Below are 24363 nucleotides of genomic sequence, written 5' to 3' on the forward strand. Positions count from 1 at the left end.
CAGTTACTTCTAACTATTGCTGTGTAGTTTCTTGAACTTTCATATTCCAGTTAATTATTTTTGTAGTCCTCTAAATCACTGGTGAAAAAAAAAAAAAAAAGGCATTGCAGTTTTCCTTTAGTTTGGTTGACTGATGTACTAGGTATAAGCAAACAAATGATTAGTATGCGCAGTTATACTTGACATTTCTGCAGTTAACAGACTTCCCCACACCAAAGATTAAGTTACATGTACATGTTTTGTCACCAGTGAAAGGTTTTCAGTGAACACCCTAAAAAAGTTTGCCATTTGGAAGACTGCCCCAATTGTCTCTTGATGATGTTCCATATTATGTCTCAGCTTCCCTCTTTCCTCCCCTGCTCTAAGTTTCATCAGGAAGTGCATCTCCCATTGCTTAGAGATTCCATATTGTATGCAGTGCTTATATACCAGCTTCCTAACTGAACCAGATAACCTGTCTGTTTCTCGGGTTTTTCAAAAGGCAAAGAACAGACCCAGCGAAGAATGCCCACATTCTTCCCATAAAGTAATGAAGTTTAAAAAGCTAAAGTTCTATCTGGGTCCTGAGTTAGAGAGAAGGCGAACATCTTCTACAGAGCTCATGTAGTTCTACTCTGACCTCTAGAGGAAAAAGACTACTGTCATGTTTAGGTTTGTTCCATTATGGACCCATAAGAAGTGGCATGTTTCCAAAAAGGGTTAATTTGCTTCTGCAATATATTTCTTTGCCCTTTTTAAGTTTCCTTGGGGCAAACTCCTCTAATTTTTAGATTGCTTTCAGTACTGCTTCTGTCCACTCTGATTAGAAATGCACAAACAGACCTACTCCCTGGGCTTCTTAGTCACATCCACTTACTTCAGTAACAGAAATATGTTTTCATGCCTGAGCCCTTATAGTTACAAGGGACTCTATTCTATCTCCTGCATAGGAAACATACATTCCTATTCCAGTATCTTTATTATTGATATCAGGGGAAATCTCACATGCCGGGCAGGTTTTATGGTTCCAGTAGTTGTAAAAATTTGTTTTTACTTGTAAAATAATAAATTTGACATGTAAGTTGAGAAAGAAGAATTTTAAAGACCCACAATATTTGATTTTACAGGCCTGTTTCTCCTAGCTTTATATAATAATTAAATGAAAGTAAGTTTATTTTTCTGACCAAGACAATATTGTCTAATACACAGGTCTGAAAACTGATCAAATGGGCCTTTCAGAGAGCTAATTTACATGTTTCCTTTGAAAGCACATTTTCTAATTTTAGATTACTTTATTCAGATGTAGAATTTACCATATACCTTAGTGTGCATTAGTTTTCACTTAATTTCTTCCTGTTGCAATACTACACAATTTTAAGGCCACCCTCTCCCTGTGTGTTCTGGATTCAGTAATATCCCCCAAATCAGAGAAGGCTCTTAAAGTTGTTTTTAAATGCTCATGAAAGCCTCTACTTTTGCACAGAGTAATTAGCAGTGAGCTTGGGAGGGCACCACTTGCCCGTTACCTGGTCACGGTCGCCTGCAAAACAGCAGCTCTTCATGGTACATGAGTTGAAGTAACCCTGGTTGTCAAACTGGAAGACAGGCAGTCGGGAGTGGATATCGTAGAGCACTGGTGGAAGACGCCGACGCAGTGCCAGCAGCTGGGTTCCATTGCTGTTGAATCGGACACTCATGGCACTTTGAAGGGACAGATTTCCACCATAGCGAAGCAATGAACTAGGAAATGGGAGAGAGAACAAGTCAGGCAGGCCGCCTGAAATTTAAAGTTTACATAAGAGTATCAACTGTGTTTCACTTTTTAAAATACAGATGTGATCTGCCAGTGTAGGCAGAGTTTTAAAGAGAAGAGGAAATTCTGCAGAATGATCTTTGCTCCAGGTGTCATCATTTTCATTATGCTGCAATATAAACAATTTTATACATCTGAATAAAGTCTCTCACTGCCCCATTTCTGCAGAAGAACATTCAAAGCACCCATTCCCAAGCAAATTTGACTCAAAGCTTGAATGATAAGCTATCAAAAGTGCTCAGTTTAGAAAGGTGTCTGGAGATGGAGGCTAGTGCTGTTTGCTTAATTGACAGATTTTATTCTCCTCCCTCCCACCACGTGCAGCAGATAGAATTCCCTGCATGGGGACAAATTCTAAGACACAGGTGATTACAATTGTTAAAAAAACCAATCCACTGTTGTTGTAGGGTTGGGCTATTTGCATTTTTGACTAACCCTGCCAGGACTCATATCTTTTGGTTCATCCGGTGCCCTAATCCCTTTTTGCTATCATGTTGGTGGAGGATGGAGGCTGCAGCTCTTTATCCACAAGTAGATGATCAGACCATTCCCTCATTCCAGCTTTCATTTACAGTTTACATCTCTACAGTACATCAGATAATGTTTGTGTTGACTGCTAGTGGGGACAATCAGCTCCAGACATCTTAAATAAAAGGACTACTTTAATATTAAGTTATTATGAGACAACATAAGATAAGGAGTTAGCCAATCTCAAACATGTCACCTACAAATACTGCTATGTAGGCAAAGTTTATATTCCATATGACACGATTGCCTAAAATTCTTACATGGTAGAAGTCCATAGCCTCACCCAGCACGCTGATCACAACTAGTGTACCTATGTCAGCTCTTGGTCACGTGTCCAAGACAAAAGTGAGTGTTGTGTGTCCCCAGACCCTAAAGATTCTTCTTTATAGGAAAGCCAAGCTCTTTGTCTCCCTCAGGCACCCAGGATAATAGAAACTTGGTTTGCGGCTTGGGTTCCTTTGTGCTTCCAAATGCATATTCAGTCTATGGATGGGGAAAATCTTTTGTTTGCTCTGTGTCTGGTTTAAAGGGATTTAATGACTCCTACCACAACATATGAGATAGACCTTTTGGTTCATGGATTTGGGGGATTCCCCACCAGATGATCGGTACACCTGTCCACCTTCAGTAGCTAACAGGCATGTGCATACAGATATAACATTTTCAGAGGAAGTTGACTCATAGGTTTTAATGCATAATATTTTCAGATATAGTTCTCTGCCCAAGGCTTTTATAAAAGTGAGTCACTCCCCATGGAAGGGAATCTGCATTCCACAAAGGTTTAAGCATGTCTTGTTTCAAGACATACTGTAAAACTGAACAGATGCTTGCTATTTAGTTAGAGTCAAGAAGAACCTATTAACGTACTTAAAATGGGCTCAGTTTTTCCCCCTCAGTGGTCAGAGCTGGATTTCCTTAGAGAAAATAGAGGCATTTTTCAAAAGTGACTATTACCTGACATTTGTTTTCTGTCACCGATTACCTGACATTTTGTTTTCTGTCTTCCTGCCAGGACATGCCTGCATCAGACTCTTTGCTCTCCCACTCCCCACTACAAAGGTGATTTAAATTAGATTACACTGCATACTCCCTGAACTATTCCACGAAGCCAAGCAGCAGGTGGTTGGGGAGTAAATTGGGGGTGGGGGGGAAGAAGAGGTAAAAGCAGAGATGGCAGAAGGGAGTTGGTGCTTTATAGCAGAATGGGGACCATGATTGATAATTGTATATAGACAGTTCGATGGGGAAGGACAGGAGTCTACATAGTAAGAGGAGAAATTTAATAGAAGAATAGGGAAGGGTGAAGAAGAGGGTCTGATGGCTAAGGAAGCATCTGAGGCATACATCATAGCAGGTGTAGGTAGTGACAACTAAAATCTTGCATACTTTTTTATTCAATTGTCAACTTTCTAAATGGTGCTCAATATGTGGATGATATAAGCTCCTAAAGATTTTGCATAGCCTTGGCCCAAACTTACTGAACAACTCCAAACCTACTAGAACCTTCTCAAGACAGTAAAAGGCTACATCACGGGGAGGGGGGAAAAGAGGAGAAAGTACAATAAACCAAGTCTGGAATTTCTAGGTCAAAAATATTTTAAAGTTATGATGTGGCAAAAAGGTTGGGTTTTTCAAACTGTCATAATTGTCACTTTCAGTTTTTGGGGCAGGGATAATGTCTTTCTCCATCAGTTGTGAAGTGCATAGCACATCTTTAGTGCTAATAATCTGACTAATCACCCTCAAAACTTTCCCCAATTAAAAGTTTCTTCTGGTAGAAAAGTGTGCGCGCGCGCGCGCGCGCACGCACGCACGCACACACACACACACACACTCTCTCTCACTCTTCAGGTGGTCTAGTTTACAGTGCAAAGCTAGTTACAGTCTTAACTACCTAGTGACTAACAGGTCTCCCAATAATCTCACTTTTCAGTATTATAGCTGCCCCCTGAAGAAAGCTCATAAACGCATATTGAAAGTTTCTAATTCCAATAATTCAAGATAAAAAGAGCTCTTGCTTCTCAGACTTAGATTATTGGGCTGAACAAGATAGGTACAAGTCTTCTTTTAAAACTTTGATGCTGGGAGATGAGAATTTTCCCTTGTACCATCTGAACTTGTACCATAAGGTGCCCCCCAATGCCCAGTCCCACAAGGATACATTTGCAATACAAAACAAAATAGTAGCCATCACATACACAACACGTTGACATGTTTTACATATGCAAAAGATAATTAACGGATAAAACGGACTATCAAATACAAGCAAGAAAAGCTGCAGCCATGAATGTATTCAAAGGAGTTGGACAAACATTAAACCTTCTGTGCACTAGGAAATGGAACATTTGTTTTAAAATAGTTTTCAAAAAACAGCTGCCTCCCCCACAAACTTTAAATATTTAGCCAGCAGGAGTAGATCTAGCCAAATCGCAATAGCCACCAGATTTAGAAATAGTAATTCAGTCCTGTAGAAGCAGATGCCAAGTAGGCTTTCTGAATCGAATACTGCATACTGTTTGGTCCACAAACCTGTATTACATTTGGTTTGGGGGCATATGGGAAAGTGAGGAAAATGCATTTGCAGACTTTTCAGACAGGACCACATTTTCTGCTATACACAGGGGCTTAAGAGGGGGGAAACAAACATAACAGGGTACAAACCATAGCTAAGTAAGTGAATGGATCTAGAGAACCTGTGCAGCACTCCTTGCAGCCTCAACTATACAATTCAAGCCTACTTCCCATAAATTACGCCCATGACTGGCAATTCTTTTAAGTGAAATTAAGAACACGGTAGGGCTTGCCTCTAAATTCACAGTATCAAGTCAAGCTTTACAACCTACCATCAGCGTGAGCCTTCCCAATATCTGCTTACCAAGTGATGCTCAACTATTAAGTAGCTCTCAGAATAGATCTCGGTGGGAATTTGGGTAGCTTTTAATGCCCACCTAATTCTCTACTGAGTCTGGACAAAGGAACTGAGAAATCCACCATCTGAAGTTCATTTCAATTTTGAAAAGTGACTATAAGAATATCATCTTCTTACTAAATAGGTCAGATTCTTAGCTATTGTATTTAGTGACTAAAAATAAAAGGTTTCAGAGTAGCAGCCATGTTGGTCTGTATTCGCAAAAAGAAGAGAAGGACTTGTGGCACCTTAGAGACTAACAAATTTATTTGAGCATAAGCTTTCGTGAGCTACAGATGCATCCGATGAAGTGAGCTGTAGCTCAGGAAAGCTTATGCTCAAATAAATTTGTTAGTCTCTAAGGTGCCACAAGTCCTCCTTTTCTTTTTAAAAATAAAAGTTGTCACTGTTTTTAATCCTGAAGAGCCAACACAATGAAAAGAGTAATGCACAAGTTGCAATACAATCCCATCTCAATCACGTTGTTCACTAAATTCCAAACGCTTACACCTGTGCAAATCTACTGAGACAGTGGGGCACCCTAGAACCTTTACTACAGGTGACAGGGATATTGAAAAAAAAAAAAAAAAAAAAAAAAAAAAAAAAAAACAACACAGCTTGCCTCACAAACTCTGGGGTGAGTTTGAAGGACTGGCAGTTAGAGGGGGGGAAAAAAATCTGTTTTTACTCGTATACTACTATTACATTTGTCCTAGAGTTAGTGAGAGATACCAATCTTTTAGAGGCACATTTCAGAAAGGAAATCTTAGAGAGGATTTTTTGAGGTTATCATCGCTGCTGTCAGAGGTGGGAGAAAAAGGTATGGCCATTCTGAATTTCCCTCACTTGTTACTTATGTCACCTTCTCTGTAGCTAGAAGAGAAGACAAAAAGTCTCTCCCCAAAACTGAACAGATGACAATATATGCTCATGGGGCTTTTTATTTTTCCCGTGTGAGCCACCAAGTAATAGGAACATAAAACTTTAGTCACTTGTACTCAGTGAAGAGGTGTCACTTCCCTTATAAGAAATTGAGGTATTCGATCAGTACAGGTTTTGGCTCATTTTAAGACTGCTTTCTCCTCCTCCCCTCACATCACTAATTCTCCCTCACAACTTTCCTTCACAGAGTAGTTCTCAGAGGTGGCATCCTCTTGCAGGAAGTGTTACTAGTATAACCAGCTAGAACCAACAAATATCCTTCAGAGAGATGAAGGCCATTACCAGTAACAAGATATCTGAAGTCAACTCTCAGAGATCATCATCTGTCATGGTAATACCAAGCACAACCAGAGCAAATCACTGATGGAGCATGTCCATTATACAAGGCACTGGTGAGACCTCACCTAGAATACTGTGTGCAGTTCTGGTCTCCCATGTTTAAAAAGGATGAATTCAAACTGGAGCAGGTACAGAGAAGGGCTACTAGGATGATCCGAGGAATGGAAAACTTGTCTTATGAAAGGAGACTTGAGGAGCTTGGTTTGTTTAGCCTAACTAAAAGAAGGTTGAGGGGAGATATGATTGTTCTCTATAAATATATCAGAGGGATAAATACAGGAGAGGGAGAGGAATTATTTCAGCTCAGCACCAATGTGGACACAAGAACAAATGGGTATAAACTGGTCACCAGGAAGTTTTGACTTGAAATTGGATGAAGGTTTCTAACCATCAGAGGAGTGAAGTTTTGGAATAGCCTTCCAAGGGAAGCAGTGGAGGCAAAAGATCTATCTGGTTTTAAGATTTTACTCGATAAGTTTATGGAGGAGATGGTATGATGGGATAATGTGATTTTGCTAAGTAATTGATCTTTACATATTCAGGGTAAATAGGCCTAATCCCCTGAGATGGGATATTAGATGGATGGGATCCGAGTTACCCAGGAAAGAATTTTCTGTAGTATCTGGCCGGTGAATCTTGCCCATATGCTCAGGGTTTAGCTGATCGCCATATTTGGGGGTTGGGAAGGAATTTTCCTCCAGGGCAGATTGGAGAGGCCCTGGAGGTTTTTTGCCTTCCTCTGTAGCATGGGGCATGGGTGACTTGAGGGAGGCTTCTCGGCTCCTTGAAGTCTTTAAACCATGATTTGAGGACTTCAATAGCTCAGACATAGGTGAAGTTTTTCGTAGGAGTGGGTGGGTGAGATTCTGTGGCCTGCGCTGTGCAGGAGGTCGGACTGGTTCCTTCTGACCTTAGTATCTATGAATCTATGTCTGAGTGAGAAAGGCAACACTCACTTTCGGCCATAAGTATCACCTTCTTCACTCATTCAAAACTATCCTGGCATTTTGTCTGCTTCCACTGCCAGCTGGGCGAGCCAGATTTGGAATGCTGGCATAGCTACACAGCTCTGGAAACAAAAAATCAATGACAAACATACATTTGAGGTTTTTTTGGTGGTGGTAGTGGGTTTTGTAGAATTAAGAGAAAAATGTTCTGTCTATAGACTAAATCTAAGTCCTAACACATATATACTGGCATTGGGGGCAGGGTGAAGGAGAGAATGACAGAGTTATGTACGATATGGTCATTGGCATAACTGGACGCACTGTGTACGGGCAGCACTCATGTGTTAACCAAACATGGAGCTCAGAGGAACAATATAAGGCTGTCAATCCAAGATCAGCACCATTAGTGCAAATAAATCCATTTTTGCTGGAAGCTGGGGGGAAGGGATGGAAAGAGGGGAGAACCACAACAGCCAGTATTTGCATCAGCTCAAGGTTTCCTTTCCAGGAAAAGGGGAGGCAGGGGAGAGAAAGAGAACCACTTATGCCTGAAATAAAAAATTTGCCTTTTAAAAAAGTGCTGTTTAAATAAACATGCTTTTTTTTTTTTGGAAAGATGGATATTTGGTGGGTCAGCATAAGCTTGCCTGAGTTGTTCATAAGTTAGCTTTGCCACACTTAGTAACTACTGATACAGAGAGAATAGCATAGGACCTTGGGGGAAGTTTAAAACAAAAAGTGCACCAGGATAGCACTAGTGGAGCCATTCAATACACATTCCTTTTGATAAGCAACAAATGTTATACAACAAAATGGATTACAGTCAATGTCTTTAGGAAATGAGAGTCATTTGTGGGGGAGGAAAGGAAGGAAGGAAGGGAGAGAGTGTTGATAATTTCAAGCAGGGTTGTTTACAATATAATGTAATAAAGAACATTGACCTTAAAAGGAAAAAAAACAAATTGAATGCTCGTAACTAATATGAAAACAAAATGTCCAATACACATGATCACATGCCATCAGGTTTGTCTGCATCTCTGTAACCACTAAACTGAGGCACTTCTAACAGTGCAAAAAAAGAATTTTTAATGGGATAAAATCTGACAAAAAGAATTTAAGCTTGGGAAAACAGAGAAGAAGATTTTAAACAGATCAGTTAAGCTTTGAAAGAAAGTCGTTTTCAATACACAAAACAGGAAGTTCTTATTTATTATGGATCACCCCTTACAGGGACTGAAAATATTGATGGTATAGAAAACAACAAGACAACAGTCTTGGCTTTTGAGACAGTGGACTTCTCTACTTTATTTACAAAGCCAAAACAAACCTGCTATACATCTAACCTGCTTTGAAAACATAAGCATGGCCATACTGAGTCAGACCAGTGGTTCATCTAGCCCAGTACTCAGTACCAGATGCTTCAGAGGGCATAACTAGAACAGGGCAATTATCGAGTGATCTATATACTCTCTTGTCCAGTCCCAGCTTCTTGTAGCCAAAGGTTTAGGGACATCAAGAGCATGGGGTTGCGTCCCTGACCATCTTGGCTAATAGCCACTGATGGACCTATCTAGGTTTTTTTTTTGTTTTTTTTTTTGTTTTTTGTTTTTTTTAAAAACAGTTATACTTTTGGCCTTCACAACATGCCCTTGTAACAAGTGTCACAGGATGACTGAGTAGTGTGAAGAAGTACATCCTTATGTTTGTTTTAAACCTGCTATTAATTTCATTGGGTGACCCCTGGTTCTTGTGTTATATAAAGGGGTAAACACCACTTTTATATTTTCCCCACATCATGACAGGTTTCAGAGTAGCAGCCGTGTTAGTCTGTATTTGCAAAAAGAAAAGGAGTACTCGTGGTACCTTCTGAAACCTGTCATTATGCAAGGCACTGAATTTAGCCATATAGAGTGGAAATCTATCAACTTCATGAAAAAACTCTTACAGATACAGACAGACATCATCTTCCTCTCCAAATGCAAACAGATGGACATCATAAATTTGTTAGTCTCTAAGGTGCCACAAGTATTCCTTTTCTTTTTCCGCACATCATTCATGATTTCACAGATCTAGCCTCCCCACTGTAGTTGTCTCTTTTCTAAAAGTCCCAGTGTTTTAAATCTCTGTTCATATGGAAGCTGATCCTGTCCCCTAATATTTTTTGGGCTCTCTCTGTAAATTTTTCCTAATTCCAATATATTTTTTTGAGATGGGGCGACCAGATCTGCATGCAATATTCCAGGTGACGGCGTACAATGGATTTAGATAGTGGCATTATGATATTTTCCCCTCTTATTATCAATCCCTTTTTTCCATAGTACTAACAGTTTGCTTTTTTGACCACTGTTGCAGATTGAGCAGATGTTTTCAGAGAATTATCCATGACTCCAAATTCTCTTTCTTGAGTGTTAACAGCTAATTTAGACCCCATCATTTTGAATATATAATTGAGATGACGTTTTCCCCAATGTGTATTACTTAGCAGATGAAATTCAGTGCTGAAAAATGCGATTTGGGTGCCCAGTCACCCAGTTTTGTGATATCCCTTTGTAACTCTTCACAATCAGCTTTGAACTTAACTATCTTGAGTAGTTTTGTTTGCAGCTGCGAACTTTACCACCTCACTCTTTACCCCTTTTTCCAGATCATTTATGAACAGGTGGAACAGCACTGGTTCCAGTACAGAACTTTGGGGGACCCCGCTATTTACCTCTCTCCATTCTGAGAGCTAACCATTTATTCCTACCTTTTGTTACCAGTTATTGATCCATGAGAGGACCTTCCCTCTTGTCCCATGACTACTTACTTGACTTAAGAGCCTCTGATGAGGGACCTTGTCAAATGCTTTCTGAAAGTCCAAGAAAGCTATATCCACTGGATCACCTTTGTCCATGTTTGTTGACAGCCTCAAAGAATTCTAGTCGATTCGTGAGGCATAATTTCCCTTTATAAAAGCCATGTTAGCTCTTCCTCAACATATGTTCATCAGTGTCTGATCATTACAACTATAGTAAAAAAAAATGGAATTAATTTGCCTGATGATCAAGTTAGGCTTAACAGCCTGTAATTGCCAGGATTGCCCGGAGCCTTTTTTTTAAAAATAGGCATTACATTAGCTGTCCTCCAGTTATCTGGTACAGGGACTGATTTAAGCAATAGGTTACAGACTACAATTAGTAGTTCTGCAATTTTATATCAGAGTTCCTTCAGCAGTCTTGGGGAATACCATCTGGTCCTGGTGAGTTATTACTGTTTAGTTTAATCAATTTCTTCCAAAACCTCCTCCACTGACACCTCAATCCAGGATAGTTCCTCAGATTTGCTACCTAAAAAGAATGTCTCAGCTGTGGGAATCTCTCACTCACATCCTCTGCAGTGAACAGCAATGCAAAGAATTCATTTATCTTCTCCGTAAAGGGCCTTATCTTCCTTGAGTGCTCCTTAAGTACTTCAAACCTCCAGGGACCCCACTGATTGGCAGGCTTCCTGCTTATGATGTACTTAATTTTTGAGTCTTTTGCTAGTTGCTCTTCAAATTCTTTTTTGGCCTGCCTAATTATACCTGTACACTTAACTTGGCAGAGTTTATGCTACTTTCTATTTTCCTCAGTAGGATTTGACTTCCTATTTTTAATGTATGTCTTTTTGTCTAACTGCCTCTTACTGTGTTTAGCCATGGTAGCATTTTTTGGACTTTTTAAAATTTGGGGTATACATTTAGTTTGAGCCTCTACTACAGTGTTTTTAAGCAATTTCTATGCAGCTTGCAAGTATTTCACTCGTGACTGTTCCTTTTAAATTTCTGTTTAACGAGCTTCCTCATTTTTGTGTAGTTCCCCTTTTTGAAGTTAAGCTACTGAGGTTGGTTACTTTGGTATTCCCCCTACTGAATTCTGAGGTCTCTTAATGCCCGTGAAACATAAAAAAGGGAGGTGAAAATAGCCCAGCAGCGCATACAGTAAAATTAATCAATCTACACAAGATGTTCCTAAGCATTCTAATATAATTTAATAGTATGTGCACAATGTTCTGAAGGCCCTTTAATATTTCTAATCATATCAATACTTTGTACAGATAATTCCTGTAGGACGACACTACCCAGAATCCTTCATAGGAAATTGGGAGTCTTTGTTAGGAGACTGAAAAAACAAGTTTGGGCAAAATTAAGCTTCCAGGTCTGTCTTCCCATATGAAAATTAACCCCACATAAGCACAATATACTACATCCTCCTATACTGGATAAAGCGTGGAGAAATTTAGGGTAAACAGTACTGCCAATCTCAAACATTTAAAAAAAACAAAACAAAAACACGTGCTGCCCTCCCCCCACCAAAAACAAAATATGTTTAAAAATCATGAGGTTAAATTTTATATTGATAAAATCTGAGGGAGTGGGGGGGGGAGGGTTTGCTTTCTGGTTCTTGTAGGGTTCATTTAAGTCTCATTTTCAAGTTTTTCCTCCCCAACCAAGACTAAAAAAACCTTCAACAAAACAAAACAAAAATAATTGACTTCAGGAGCTGGGACTTTAAAATAATCACAAGACTTATGATAAACTTGTAAGAGTTGGTAAAACTGGGTAAATATCAGGAAGTATTTCTCTGGGTTAGATCCAGGGCCGTTCCTAGCCATTTTGATGCCCTACGCAGCCCCCTGCCCTGTGGGGGTGGGAGGGCGAGGCCAGCATCCATGGGGGGGAGCAAGAGTAGACTTGAGGGGTGGTTTTCCCCCCGCCTCCCAGCGTGAGCTGGCAGAGTGGAGCTGGTTGGGGCTGGGTTGCTCCACTTCCTGCTGCCTGGTGAGTGCAGGGCAGGGTCAACCCTTGCTGCAGTCCTCAGGGGAGTGGGGGTAGGGCTGCAGCGGAGCAGGGGCTGGAGCAGCACACAGCTGCGTAGGGCACCAGGAAATTTGGTGCCCCAAAATTTCCTGATGCCCTATGTAGCTGCGTACTTTGCATATTGATAGGGATGGCCCTGGTTAGATCTGCCCTATCTAATTTGGCCATTGAATGTTGCCTTTGCCCTGCCAATGAATTCAGCCTTTCTAGACAGTTCACTTCTTTCACATACATCTTTGTGCCTTCTTCCATTTTGTCCTTTATTCATAGATAAAGCTACAGACTTTTGGGCTTAGGGGAGGAAGGGTGAAGGGGAAAGCATTAAAAAAAAAAAAAAGTTATTTCTTCAAACCCCTCCTTCAAACTCACCTCCACCATTATGCCTACAGAACACAGCCAGATGACAACAACTAGGCAGCTGAGTCAAGATTACTGCTGATTTTGCAAAATCATGCTTATTTTACTGTTAACTAATGCTCCTTCCATCCCCTCTCCATTTGCTTGTTTCATCCACCTGTTGAGTCTCCTCATAAACCTGTCCCAGAGAGCTCTGGACCCATCAACCTCTGAATCATTTTCAGGACATATCTGTATAGCACCTAGCAGAATGGAGCCCTGATCCCTGCTTAGGTCCTCTAAGAGCCGCTGTAAATCTAAATAAGCAGCGAGATCTACCAGACTGTAAAATGGTTTTTCAACAGAAACAGAAGACCTTTTGTTTGATTTAAAAAGCCAAGTGGAGAATTTAAAAAACAAACAATCTTGCTATGACCACAGGGAATGGTCTGAATCACCTAATAGACCTCTTCCATCTCTAAATTCTCCGATTTAGGATTTTATTATTTAAATTGGTCAAAAGTAGCAGTTGTATGGTAAGGTGATGGTATGTGAAGGGAACACATGTAAGCAGGATTCAAAAGTAAAAACAAACAACAGCAGATTCCACCAGATAACCAGACTGATGAGACACCAGATATGCCATAGGAAGGTGACCTTCAGACAAAAACCAAGGCACAAAATTATTGTTTCTGAAATGAAGCTGATTTAACATCAGTAAAAAGCAAGGTACACAGCTGCCAGGGAAAGCAATGTTTGTCTGGAAAGGTAATTCATTATGAATTAAAAACTGCTGCACTTGAAAAGTGAATCTGTTTACTATTACTTTACTTTAGCAGTTGTGCCAGAGTCAGACTGCAAGACTATCATGATGCTGGACACTAGTACACACACACCAGGACTGATCCTGCTAAGTAAATGAAAGAAAGTGCAGCCACACACTTCTTTGGCATCAAAAGTAATCACAACTTATTTAAGTAACAGGTGATAGAAAGAATAAATCAATCTGATTATGGGGGCAGTGTTTTGCTGTTATATTAGTCCTTCCATTAGAGGGAGTCTCAAAGCAGGGATTTACAACCAGCCAGTTAAGCATCACATGCTTCCCTATAAATGGGCAAACTAAGATAGAGAGATTTGTCCAGCTGACAACATGACAGAGTTGAAAACAGAAGTCAGGGTTTCCAACTCCCGGTCTGTTATGGGAAGTTACTTTTATTCTCGGGGGAAGAAACAAAAAAACAAACAAACTATCTCTCTACATATCTTTTCATGCTTCCATTTATTGACTATTCCATAAAGGATTTTGTGATGTAGTTTTCATGAAAGCTGCTATATAAAATGAAGCTGAGTAGTACTGAACCAAGACAGGAAAATATGTACGCTGGAAAGGTCATACATTTCAAAGGCCTTGCACCTATTCACTGTCAACACTATTCTGGAATCAAAGCAGGAGTTAATATACAACTGCTGAAAGTGTTATAGGTACCCTTTCACAAAAGATATTCCTAGCACAGGTCACTACCATTGGTGCGGGACTGATTTGGCACTAGTAAGAGAAATAAAAGGAGAAGAGCCAATTATTATGTGGTCACAGAGTGCATCCCTTTTCTTATGAGCATGCGCTTTGCTTTCCTTCCCAAACACATCTTACTCAGGTAATCCTTACTCAGCCCATCCCTCTGCCACTTTCCTCAAGCACATGAGAAATGAATGTGCACAAGAGAAACATGTAATCAAAGCAGTAGGAAAGGAGTACTTGTGGCACCTTAGAGACTAACAAATTTATTAGAGCATAAGCTTTCGTGAGTTACAGCTCACTTCATCGGATGCATTACAGTACAGTAATATCTACATTGCAGTAGATCACTCCACTCCTTTTACACCACCGCCTACATGTGACACAGAGGCCCATTGGGTACCAGCTGCAAAGGGTTTACTATTCTGTAACAGCAGTTCCTAACAGACTTGAAACTCACAACCCATAACACACCACTTCCAAGGTATTTATCCATAAAGAATATCGTGTGAGGTTTATACTAAAAGCTGGTGTAACGCTGATTATGACCATCATTGTAACATGTATGTATTGCTACTAGATCCTGGAAATGTGTTCTTATAGTTTGCATCAAAGTGTTAATTCCAGGCAAAAGTGAAAAACTGGTTTCTTGCCAGACCAGATATGTTTACCCATCTATCTGTTGAAATGTAAATTGAGTGTAGTCTCATTCACAGTCACCTTCATGCAGATGAAGGATTGTGCAATTTATCAGGAAGACCTGAACAGCGGGGGGAGGAGTCTTATCTGGGTGTACACTTCAAAAGGTTTACTGGACTAGCTGAGGGACAAGGAAAGCACCCCATTATCTTGCATCTATGAAGTAAATTAACACTGTTTACACTCATGAAAACGGGATCAAAACCAGCCTCGGCTGGAAATGCTGCAAAAAGCATTGGGGAGATAAGCCTACTCTAGACAAGAGGTTAGCTTGTTACATTTAGACTAGTCTCCAGAAATTGTGTATTTTGTTTTACATGTAACCCTTCTGCTTCCATTATCCTTAACTTACTCTCTCTTGAATCTTGATAAGAAACTTATTCTTGTTTTCACTATAGATATATCTCAGTGCTGTGGTATTATACAAGGTATTGATCCTGAGTTGAATCATGCAAGCTGGTGTGTACTGTTCCCTTAGGGACAGCATATCTGGCATTACTAAGAGCATTCGATGGATAAGCGACTGAACACTGCAGGGGAATGCTTCAAAGGGCCTCAGGGACCAGAGAGCACCTACTGTTAATCTGCAATGCAAAGTAAGGGCTGGCATAGCCCAGACAAGATTGTTTGGGTGGCTAACAGGCTGGAGGAATCAGGGAGCTGACACAGTTAAGCACACACAAGTCTCCCCCTCGCTGGAGGCACAGGGGTAACAAGGTGACTCTCAGTCTTGGGCACCTTGAGAACTGTCAAAACACGTAACTAAAAACAAACAAGTTCATGAACAATTCACCCTGAGTTTCAAAGACAAAGGAAAATAAACCCCTTATAAATGGACAAGTCATTTGCCCTTTGAGACAAGGCTGAGACACAAAGGTGCCATTTCACAGCTATCACAATGCAATGCCTTGTCTAAGGAAGTAGTATATCTAGCAAGTGCACTATATCCATCTTAGGACACACCCCTATGCCAGTGAATAGCTCTATTGTTCCCCCCTTCCCTCTTGCTTGGCTCATGGCCTGTGTTTTTATGAGTGATTTAGTCTTTGTTCTGCAGGTGTTAAATACCCTCATTACACACAGACATGGAGGTCATACTTTTACCTATGAACAGGGTGGGTTTTTTTTTTAATTGTACCTTGTTTAATTATGCTTCCAATAGCCAGCCAAAAAGAAATTGCCTTCCTAGTTGCAATTGAGAGATCACAGATTGCTTGCTTGCATCAATAACTTTGATGAACACAATCAGTAACTTCCTTTTAGAGCTCCTTCTCCCTAAAAGGCTAGCAGCTCTCTTGCAAGGGGATCCACAAACAACCCCTTGTGAATAAAGTTAATTTAACATGTGTATAGCTTCTCTTTGAGCAGCGGGTTGGACTAGATGATCTTCTGAGGTCCCTTCCAACCCTGATATTCTATGTTCTATGTTCTTCTCTCAGACTGAAGAGTTCGTTTTTCCAGACTACTTTGGCATTATGTTCTATATATGTATACCTGGATCCCCTAATTTATCTAAGTATTAGAAATATTCATTTTGATACACTTACCTCTCTCACATGGACACTGAGCAAGTCTTAATATTTATAAAAAGCTTTGAGATCCTTAGATAATAGTTTTCAGAGTAGCAGCCGTGTTAGTCTGTATTCGCAAAAAGGAAAGGAGTACCGGTGGCACCTTAGAGACTAACAAATTTATTAGAGCATAAGCTTTCGTGAGCTACAGCTCACTTCATCGGATGCATTTGGTGGAAAAAAAACAGAGGAGAGATTTATATACACACACACAGAAAACATGAAACAATGGGTTTATCATACACACTGTAAGGAGAGTGATCACTTAAGATAAGCCATCACCAACAGCAGGGGGGGGAAGGAGGAAAACCTTTCATGGTGACAAGCAGGTAGGCTAATTCCAGCAGTTAACAAGAATATCAGAGGAACAGTGGGGGGTGGGGTGATATTCTTGTTAACTGCTGGAATTAGCCTACCTGCTTGTCACCATGAAAGGTTTTCCTCCTTCCCCCCCCTGCTGTTGGTGATGGCTTATCTTAAGTGATCACTCTCCTTACAGTGTGTATGATAAACCCATTGTTTCATGTTCTCTGTGTGTGTGTGTGTGTGTGTGTATATAAATCTCTCCTCTGTTTTTTCCACCAAATGCATCCGATGAAGTGAGCTGTAGCTCACGAAAGCTTATGCTCTAATAAATTTGTTAGTCTCTAAGGTGCCACAAGTACTCCTTTTCTTTTTGCGAATACAGACTAACACGGCTGCTACTCTGAAGAATATCAGAGGAACAGTGGGGGGTGGGGTGGGAGGGAGAAATACCATGGGGAAATAGTTTTACTTTGTGTAATGACTCATCCATTCCCAGTCTCTATTCAAGCCTAAGTTCATTGTATCCAGTTTGCAAATTAATTCCAATTCAGCAGTCTCTCCTTGGAGTCTGTTTTTGAAGCTTTTTTGTTGAAGTATAGCCACTCTTAGGTCTGTGATCGAGTGACCAGAGAGATTGAAGTGTTCTCCAACTGGTTTTTGAATGTTATAATTCTTGACGTCTGATTTGTGTCCATTCATTCTTTTGCGTAGAGACTGTCCAGTTTGGCCAATGTACATGGCAGAGGGGCATTGCTGGCACATGATGGCATATATCACATTGGTAGATGCGCAGGTGAACGAGCCTCTGATAGTGTGGCTGATGTGATTAGGCCCTATGATGGTATCCCCTGAATAGATATGTGGACAGAGTTGGCAACGGGCTTTGTTGCAAGGATAGGTTCCTGGGTTAGTGGTTCTGTTGTGTGGTTGCTGGTGAGTATTTGCTTCAGATTGGGGGGCTGTTGTCTGTAAGCAAGGACTGGCCTGTCTCCCAAGATCTGTGAAAGTGATGGCTCGTCCTTCAGGATAGGTTGTAGATCCTTGATGATGCGTTGGAGAGGTTTTAGTTGGGGGCTGAAGGTGATGGCTAGTGGTGTTCTGTTGTTTTCTTTGTTGGGCCTGTCCTGTAGTAGGTGACTTCTGGGTACTCTTCTGGCTCTGTCAATCTGTTTCTTCACTTCAGCAGGTGGGTATTGTAGTTGTAGGAATGCATGATAGAGATCTTGTAGGTGTTTGTCTCTGTCTGAGGGGTTGGAGCAAATGCGGTTATATCGTAGCGCTTGGCTGTAGACAATGGATCGAGTGGTATGATCTGGATGAAAGCTAGAGGCATGTAGGTAGGAATAGCGGTCAGTAGGTTTCCGATATAGGGTGGTGGTTATGTGACCATCGCTTATTAGCACCGTAGTGTCCAGGCAGTGGATCTCTTGTGTGGACTGGTCCAGGGTGAGGTTGATGGTGGGATGGAAATTGTTGAAATCATGGTGGAATTCCTCAAGAGCTTCTTTTCCATGGGTCCAGATGATGAAGATGTCATCAATGTAGCGCAAGTAGAGTAGGGGCATTAGGGGACGAGAGCTGAGGAAGCGTTGTTCTAAGTCAGCCATAAAAATGTTGGCATACTGTGGGGCCATGCGGGTACCCATCGCAGTGCCGCTGATTTGAAGGTATACATTGTCACCAAATGTGAAATAGTTATGGGTCAGGACAAAGTCACAAAGTTCAGCCACCAGGTTAGCCGTGACAGTATCGGGGATACTGTTCCTGACGGCTTGTAGTCCATCTTTGTGTGGAATGTTGGTGTAGAGGGCTTCTACATCCATATTGGCTAGGATGGTGTTTTTAGGAAGATCACCAATGGACTGTAGTTTCCTCAGGAAATCGGTGGTGTCTCGAAGATAGCTGGGAGTGCTGGTAACGAAGGGCCTGAGGAGGGAGTCTACATAGCCAGACAATCCTGCTGTCAGGGTGCCAATGCCTGAGATGATGGGACGTCCAGGATTTCCAGGTTTATGGATCTTGGGTAGCAGATAGAATACCCCAGGTCGGGGCTCCAGGGGTGTGTCTGTGCGGATTTGTTCTTGTGCTTTTTCAGGGAGTTTCTTGAGCAAATGCTGTAGTTTGCTAACTACAGCCGTAGTTACTGTCACGGCTAACCTGGTGGCTGAACTTCGTGACTTTGTCCTGACCCATAACTATTTCACATTTGGTGACAATGTATACCTTCAAATCAGCGGCACTGCGATGGGTACCCGCATGGCCCCACAGTATGCCAACATTTTTATGGCTGACTTAGAACAACGCTTCCTCAGCTCTCGTCCCCTAATGCCCCTACTCTACTTGCGCTACATTGATGACATCTTCATCATCTGGACCCATGGAAAAGAAGCTCTTGAGGAATTCCACCATGATTTCAACAATTTCCATCCCACCATCAACCTCACCCTGGACCAGTCCACACAAGAGATCCACTTCCTGGACACTACAGTGCTAATAAGCGATGGTCACATAACCACCACCCTATATCGGAAACCTACTGACCGCTATTCCTACCTACATGCCTCTAGCTTTCATCCAGATCATACCACTCGATCCATTGTCTACAGCCAAGCGCTACGATATAACCGCATTTGCTCCAACCCCTCAGACAGAGACAAACACCTACAAGATCTCTATCATGCATTCCTACAACTACAATACCCACCTGCTGAAGTGAAGAAACAGATTGACAGAGCCAGAAGAGTACCCAGAAGTCACCTACTACAGGACAGGCCCAACAAAGAAAACAACAGAACGCCACTAGCCATCACCTTCAGCCCCCAACTAAAACCTCTCCAACGCATCATCAAGGATCTACAACCTATCCTGAAGGACGAGCCATCACTCTCACAGATCTTGGGAGACAGACCAGTCCTTGCTTACAGACAGCCCCCCAATCTGAAGCAAATACTCACCAGCAACCACACACCACACAACAGAACCACTAACCCAGGAACTATCCTTGCAACAAAGCCCGTTGCCAACTCTGTCCACATATCTATTCAGGGGATACCATCATAGGGCCTAATCACATCAGCCACACTATCAGAGGCTCGTTCACCTGCGCATCTACCAATGTGATATATGCCATCATGTGCCAGCAATGCCCCTCTGCCATGTACATTGGCCAAACTGGACAGTCTCTACGTAAAAGAATGAATGGACACAAATCAGACGTCAAGAATTATAACATTCAAAAACCAGTTGGAGAACACTTCAATCTCTCTGGTCACTCGATCACAGATCTTAGAGTGGCTATTCTTCAACAAAAAAGCTTCAAAAACAGACTCCAACGAGAGACTGCTGAATTGGAATTAATTTGCAAACTGGATACAATTAACTTAGGCTTGAATAGAGACTGGGAGTGGATGAGTCATTACACAAAGTAAAACTATTTCCCCATGGTATTTCTCCCCCCCACCCCACCCCCCACTGTTCCTCTGATATTCTTGTAAACTGCTGGAATTAGCCTACCTTGCTTGTCACCATGAAAGGTTTTCCTCCTTTCCCCCCCCTGCTGCTGGTGATGGCTTATCTTAAGTGATCACTCTCCTTACAGTGTGTATGATAAACCCATTGTTTCATGTTCTCTGTGTGTGTGTATATAAATCTCTCCTCTGTTTTTTCCACCAAATGCATCCGATGAAGTGAGCTGTAGCTCACGAAAGCTTATGCTCTAATCAATTTGTTAGTCTCTAAGGTGCCACCGGTACTCCTTTTCTTTTTTAGATAATATTGACAGGTTTTGTTACTAATAAGAAGTCATTCAACTCAAAAAACTGTCAGAATCCTCCAAAGTTTCACTTTGGAGATGGGCCACTACCCCTATTCCACTCCCTTGTCACCCTTTCCTCTCTGCAAAAAAGAAAAAAAAAAAAATTAGAGTAGAAGATGATTCAAACTAAAAAGCAGCCTTGCCTCTTCTCCCTCGCACTCCTACATAGAAGAATAAGAAGAACCTGTTAGGAGTGAGGTCCAACCACAATTTCTGAAGGTGTGTTGAAAGTTGTTTGGTCCTGTCTATATTTTAGATTAGTTTTCAGTACACCCCTGCAACCACTGATGACACCAGTTATCAGCACCTGGTAAGATTTTTTTTTTTTTTTTTTTTTTTTAGTGTCCACAAATTGTCTCCTAGCTCAGAGCCCATATAAATGTGAAGGAATGGAGGTGGGGGGAAGTGACAGAACTACAAGCATATAGTGCCATTCTCTTTTTGGGCAACTAAAACAGTTTACCACAGTAACACTTCAGCAGTACCAGCCATGCCTATTTCTTCTCAGCTCTGGACCCTCTGACCTGCAGCAGAGCTCAGGCTGCTACAAATCTCAGTCTTGGGTTCCAAAGACTATGGTCTGGAGCAAGCCAGACTCTACTGGGAGTTTGAGAACACACACTTCAGTGGGAAGGGGGTGCAGCAGCACAGCGCTTAAAACACAGAAGCTTGTTACTAATGGACACAGACTGCATAGTTAACTCAAGTGATCGGAACCCAAGTTATCCTAGCCCAGGTGTGAGCAGCAACACTGTAAAGCCACACTCAAGTTACTGTGCCCACACACTGTTGCCATATGCACTCATGTGAGCCATTAGGACTTCTGTGACCAAATCCCATGTATCTCAGTACTGCAGTAAGCAGAGATTAGCACTTCAGTGGGTTGGCCTGCAGTCAGACTGCAAAGTGGGCCAGTTACCAGCCCAAGCATAAGCAGCACTCTGGCTTTAGTTAGTACAGTCAGTCCGTACAGCCCAGACTACGTTTTTTCTTTAGGAATCAGAATTATTCTTAAATCTCACACAACGGATGGGATTCAAAACAATGGTTCCATAGTAGACTTATTTGCCAGGTGGGAGGGGTAAAATGTCACACTGCGTAGCAGAGTGCAGAGGCCTTACATTGGACCCAGCATTGCGGAAGTTAACTCTTCAAGTTTCCATTAGCTCACACCCACACAGGCGGACAGGACTGAGGTAATATGAAAAACCAATCAGGAGTTAAGGGTTGGATTTTCAGTGGTGCAGGCCACCTGAAGTTCCCATCCATTTCATTTGGTGGTGCTTTTGCTCAACACTTGGAGATGGCAATTATGTTATACATGTACCATTGTGAAAGCTTGCAGACAACCAACCAAAGCCTGCCTCAAATAGTGCTTTTCTGGCAAGCTCGTTAAAGAACCAACCTGTATTAACCCAATGTATCTCACATGCACAACTGCCAAAGTCTTTCGCTTCATTCACAGCAGGAACACCTTGACATGTTAACATCCTGACTGTTGGTATGACACAGTGAGGTCTTCCCAAAACAATCTTAGTATGTACAAATGATACCTGCAAAGGTGCATATCTACAGTCTAATGCCATGTGTGCCAGTTCACTGAAATCCAATGGCTTGTAATAGCAAGGGGTTAAGTGGGTCAAGGAGACTATTATATTCTCCTTGCTCCCACTAATACAGTTAGGATGAGTCCATTCTGTGACTGCAGAGGCTTCTTTACAAGCTGTTCTGCTCTGAGCTACAAAGCCACCTTTCAGTACTTGCTTTGGGGAGACAGGGAGAGAAATGCCTTCTTTTTGACTTTACTGGGGTCCCAAAGACACACTGAATTTTACCCCATTTTACGTTTTCCACATGATAGCCCCCACCTTTCCAGTACATTCAGACAGGAAGGAACATTCTTCAAGTCCAAAGGATCTGCTCTTTAATTGATGGGAAGGCAATCCCTACCTTCAGGGCTGGAACTTGCTTCCTGGGCTTGGAGTATGAGAGAGTCAGTAAGACCAGGCTCCAAATCAAGATGCTAATGTGGATGAGATTCATTAAGTCAGACCTCTTAGTTTTAGTAAATTCTGTATTAATAGTAGTGCATCTTAGGCTCAGTTAAAAATTTTAGACAATTTATGCAAATAGCTTTCTTATCTGAAGGGGCAATATATATTGGAGGACTATTCTCTTATCTGAGGAAAGAAGAAGTTCTACAAGGCAACTAAGAGCTGATTTGATTTTACGAGTTGCTTGTTTTGTTTTTAAAGTGATGGTGAAAGCTACTGTCTTAACCTGAAAAAAGAAAACGAGTACTTGTGGCACCTTAGAGACTAACAAATTTATTAGAGCATAAGCTTTTGTGAGCTACAGCTCACTTCATCGGATGCATCCAATGAAGTGAGCTGTAGCTCACTAAAGCTTATGCTCTAATAAATTTGTTAGTCTCTAAGGTGCCACAAGTACTCGTTTTCTTTTTGCGAATACAGACTAACACGGCTGCTACTCTGAAGCCTGTCTTAACCTGGACATCCACCTACTTGAAAGCAGACTGGCTTATGTGACAAGAGCTAGAAGTCATAGTACAGCCATCAGATGGTAACTTTTGGTCACTACAAACCTTAGTTGGATTTGAACCAGTCTCTTATAGGTGAGGAGTTCCGTATCTCACTACCAATCCCCTAAGGAAACTATTCAGTTTCTCCCCCTTTCACTCAACCAAACAAGACACTTGTACCTGGACAGGATTTAACACCTTCACCCTTCAAGAACGAGGCATAGGGGTGCAAACACACCATCCTCATCATGAACAGCAGTCAGAAAGCACTAAAGGGAGTTCATGGGAATGTTTTGTTTGCCGACCATTTCAAAAGTGGAAGATGGCCAAAAACAAGAGGCGCCTAAATCCACTCTGATCTCAAGTGATTTCCAGATTAGTTGACATAGGTAAGAATAAACCTCATCTGACTTTGCTAAAGGGAGAGAACTGAGATGGAGAAAGAGACAGTATATCCTTTAATAGGTTCCAGGCTTTAAAAAAAGGCGGAAAACTTGAGAACTTAAAAATACTGTGTAATTAGACATGTCCAAAAGGAGAAAACATGTAATCTGCCTTATTTACTTACCCCAGGCAGTTCTGTACAATAAACTTCATTCTTGAAAGCAAAGAATTTTCAAGACACACACAAACATGTTTTTTGGGTACACAATATGGATTCTAGACACCATCTACTGGCAAAAAAGCCTTATGACAGCTCAGTCTGAATAGTCCCCACCCCCTATCCAACCCTCCCTGCTCCCTGACTGCCCCGACCCCTATCCACACCCCCGTCCCCTGACAGGCCCCCCTTTAAAGCCCTTTTCAGAATGCTGCCCTGCGAACATGGGCGGAGGACTCAGGAGGAACGGGGGCAGCTGCGCAGCCACAGAGAAGCAGTGGTTTCCCCTTCAAAGTACCGCTTCTCTCCAGACAGCTGCATGGCTACCTGCTGTTCCTCCCGAGTCCTCCGCCTGCGTTTACCACGCTCTCGCCACCTGCGCCGCCCGCCTGCTCCCTTGTGGCTGCAGGTGAGCCTCCCTTCCTGCTCTCCCCTGCTCCCCCAGTGCAGCTCCCTCCCACGCTGGCGGCATGGCGAGTTGAGGCAGTGGGGGAGGGGCTGGGGACTAGCCTCCCTGGCTGGGAGCTCAAGGCCCGGGCAGGACTGTCCCAGGGGCCACAGTTTGCCCACCTTTGTTCTAAAGGCAGACTACCTTGTCTACACACTACTTTGCCAACATATTCCAGTCCAGTCAAGGCCTCAGCGGCCTAATCCTGCAGCCCTTAGACAGTGAAAAAACTCA

At 41.9% G+C, this 24363-nt stretch overlaps 1 protein-coding gene across 2 annotated transcripts in view; it reads right to left on the minus strand.

Moving 5' to 3' along the window:
- The window catches only part of DCAF5 (DDB1 and CUL4 associated factor 5), a 106784-nt gene that overhangs the window by 46223 nt on the left and 36198 nt on the right, over positions 1 to 24363 (minus strand). For both annotated transcript variants that reach the window (XM_038404474.2, XM_043517463.1), the window contains exon 6: positions 1506 to 1719. In XM_038404474.2, coding sequence (XP_038260402.1) covers positions 1506 to 1719 — 214 coding nt within the window. The remainder of the gene's footprint in view (positions 1 to 1505; positions 1720 to 24363) is intronic.

This window comes from Dermochelys coriacea, chromosome 6, assembly GCF_009764565.3.
Source record: "Dermochelys coriacea isolate rDerCor1 chromosome 6, rDerCor1.pri.v4, whole genome shotgun sequence".
Taxonomy (NCBI): domain Eukaryota; kingdom Metazoa; phylum Chordata; order Testudines; family Dermochelyidae; genus Dermochelys; species Dermochelys coriacea.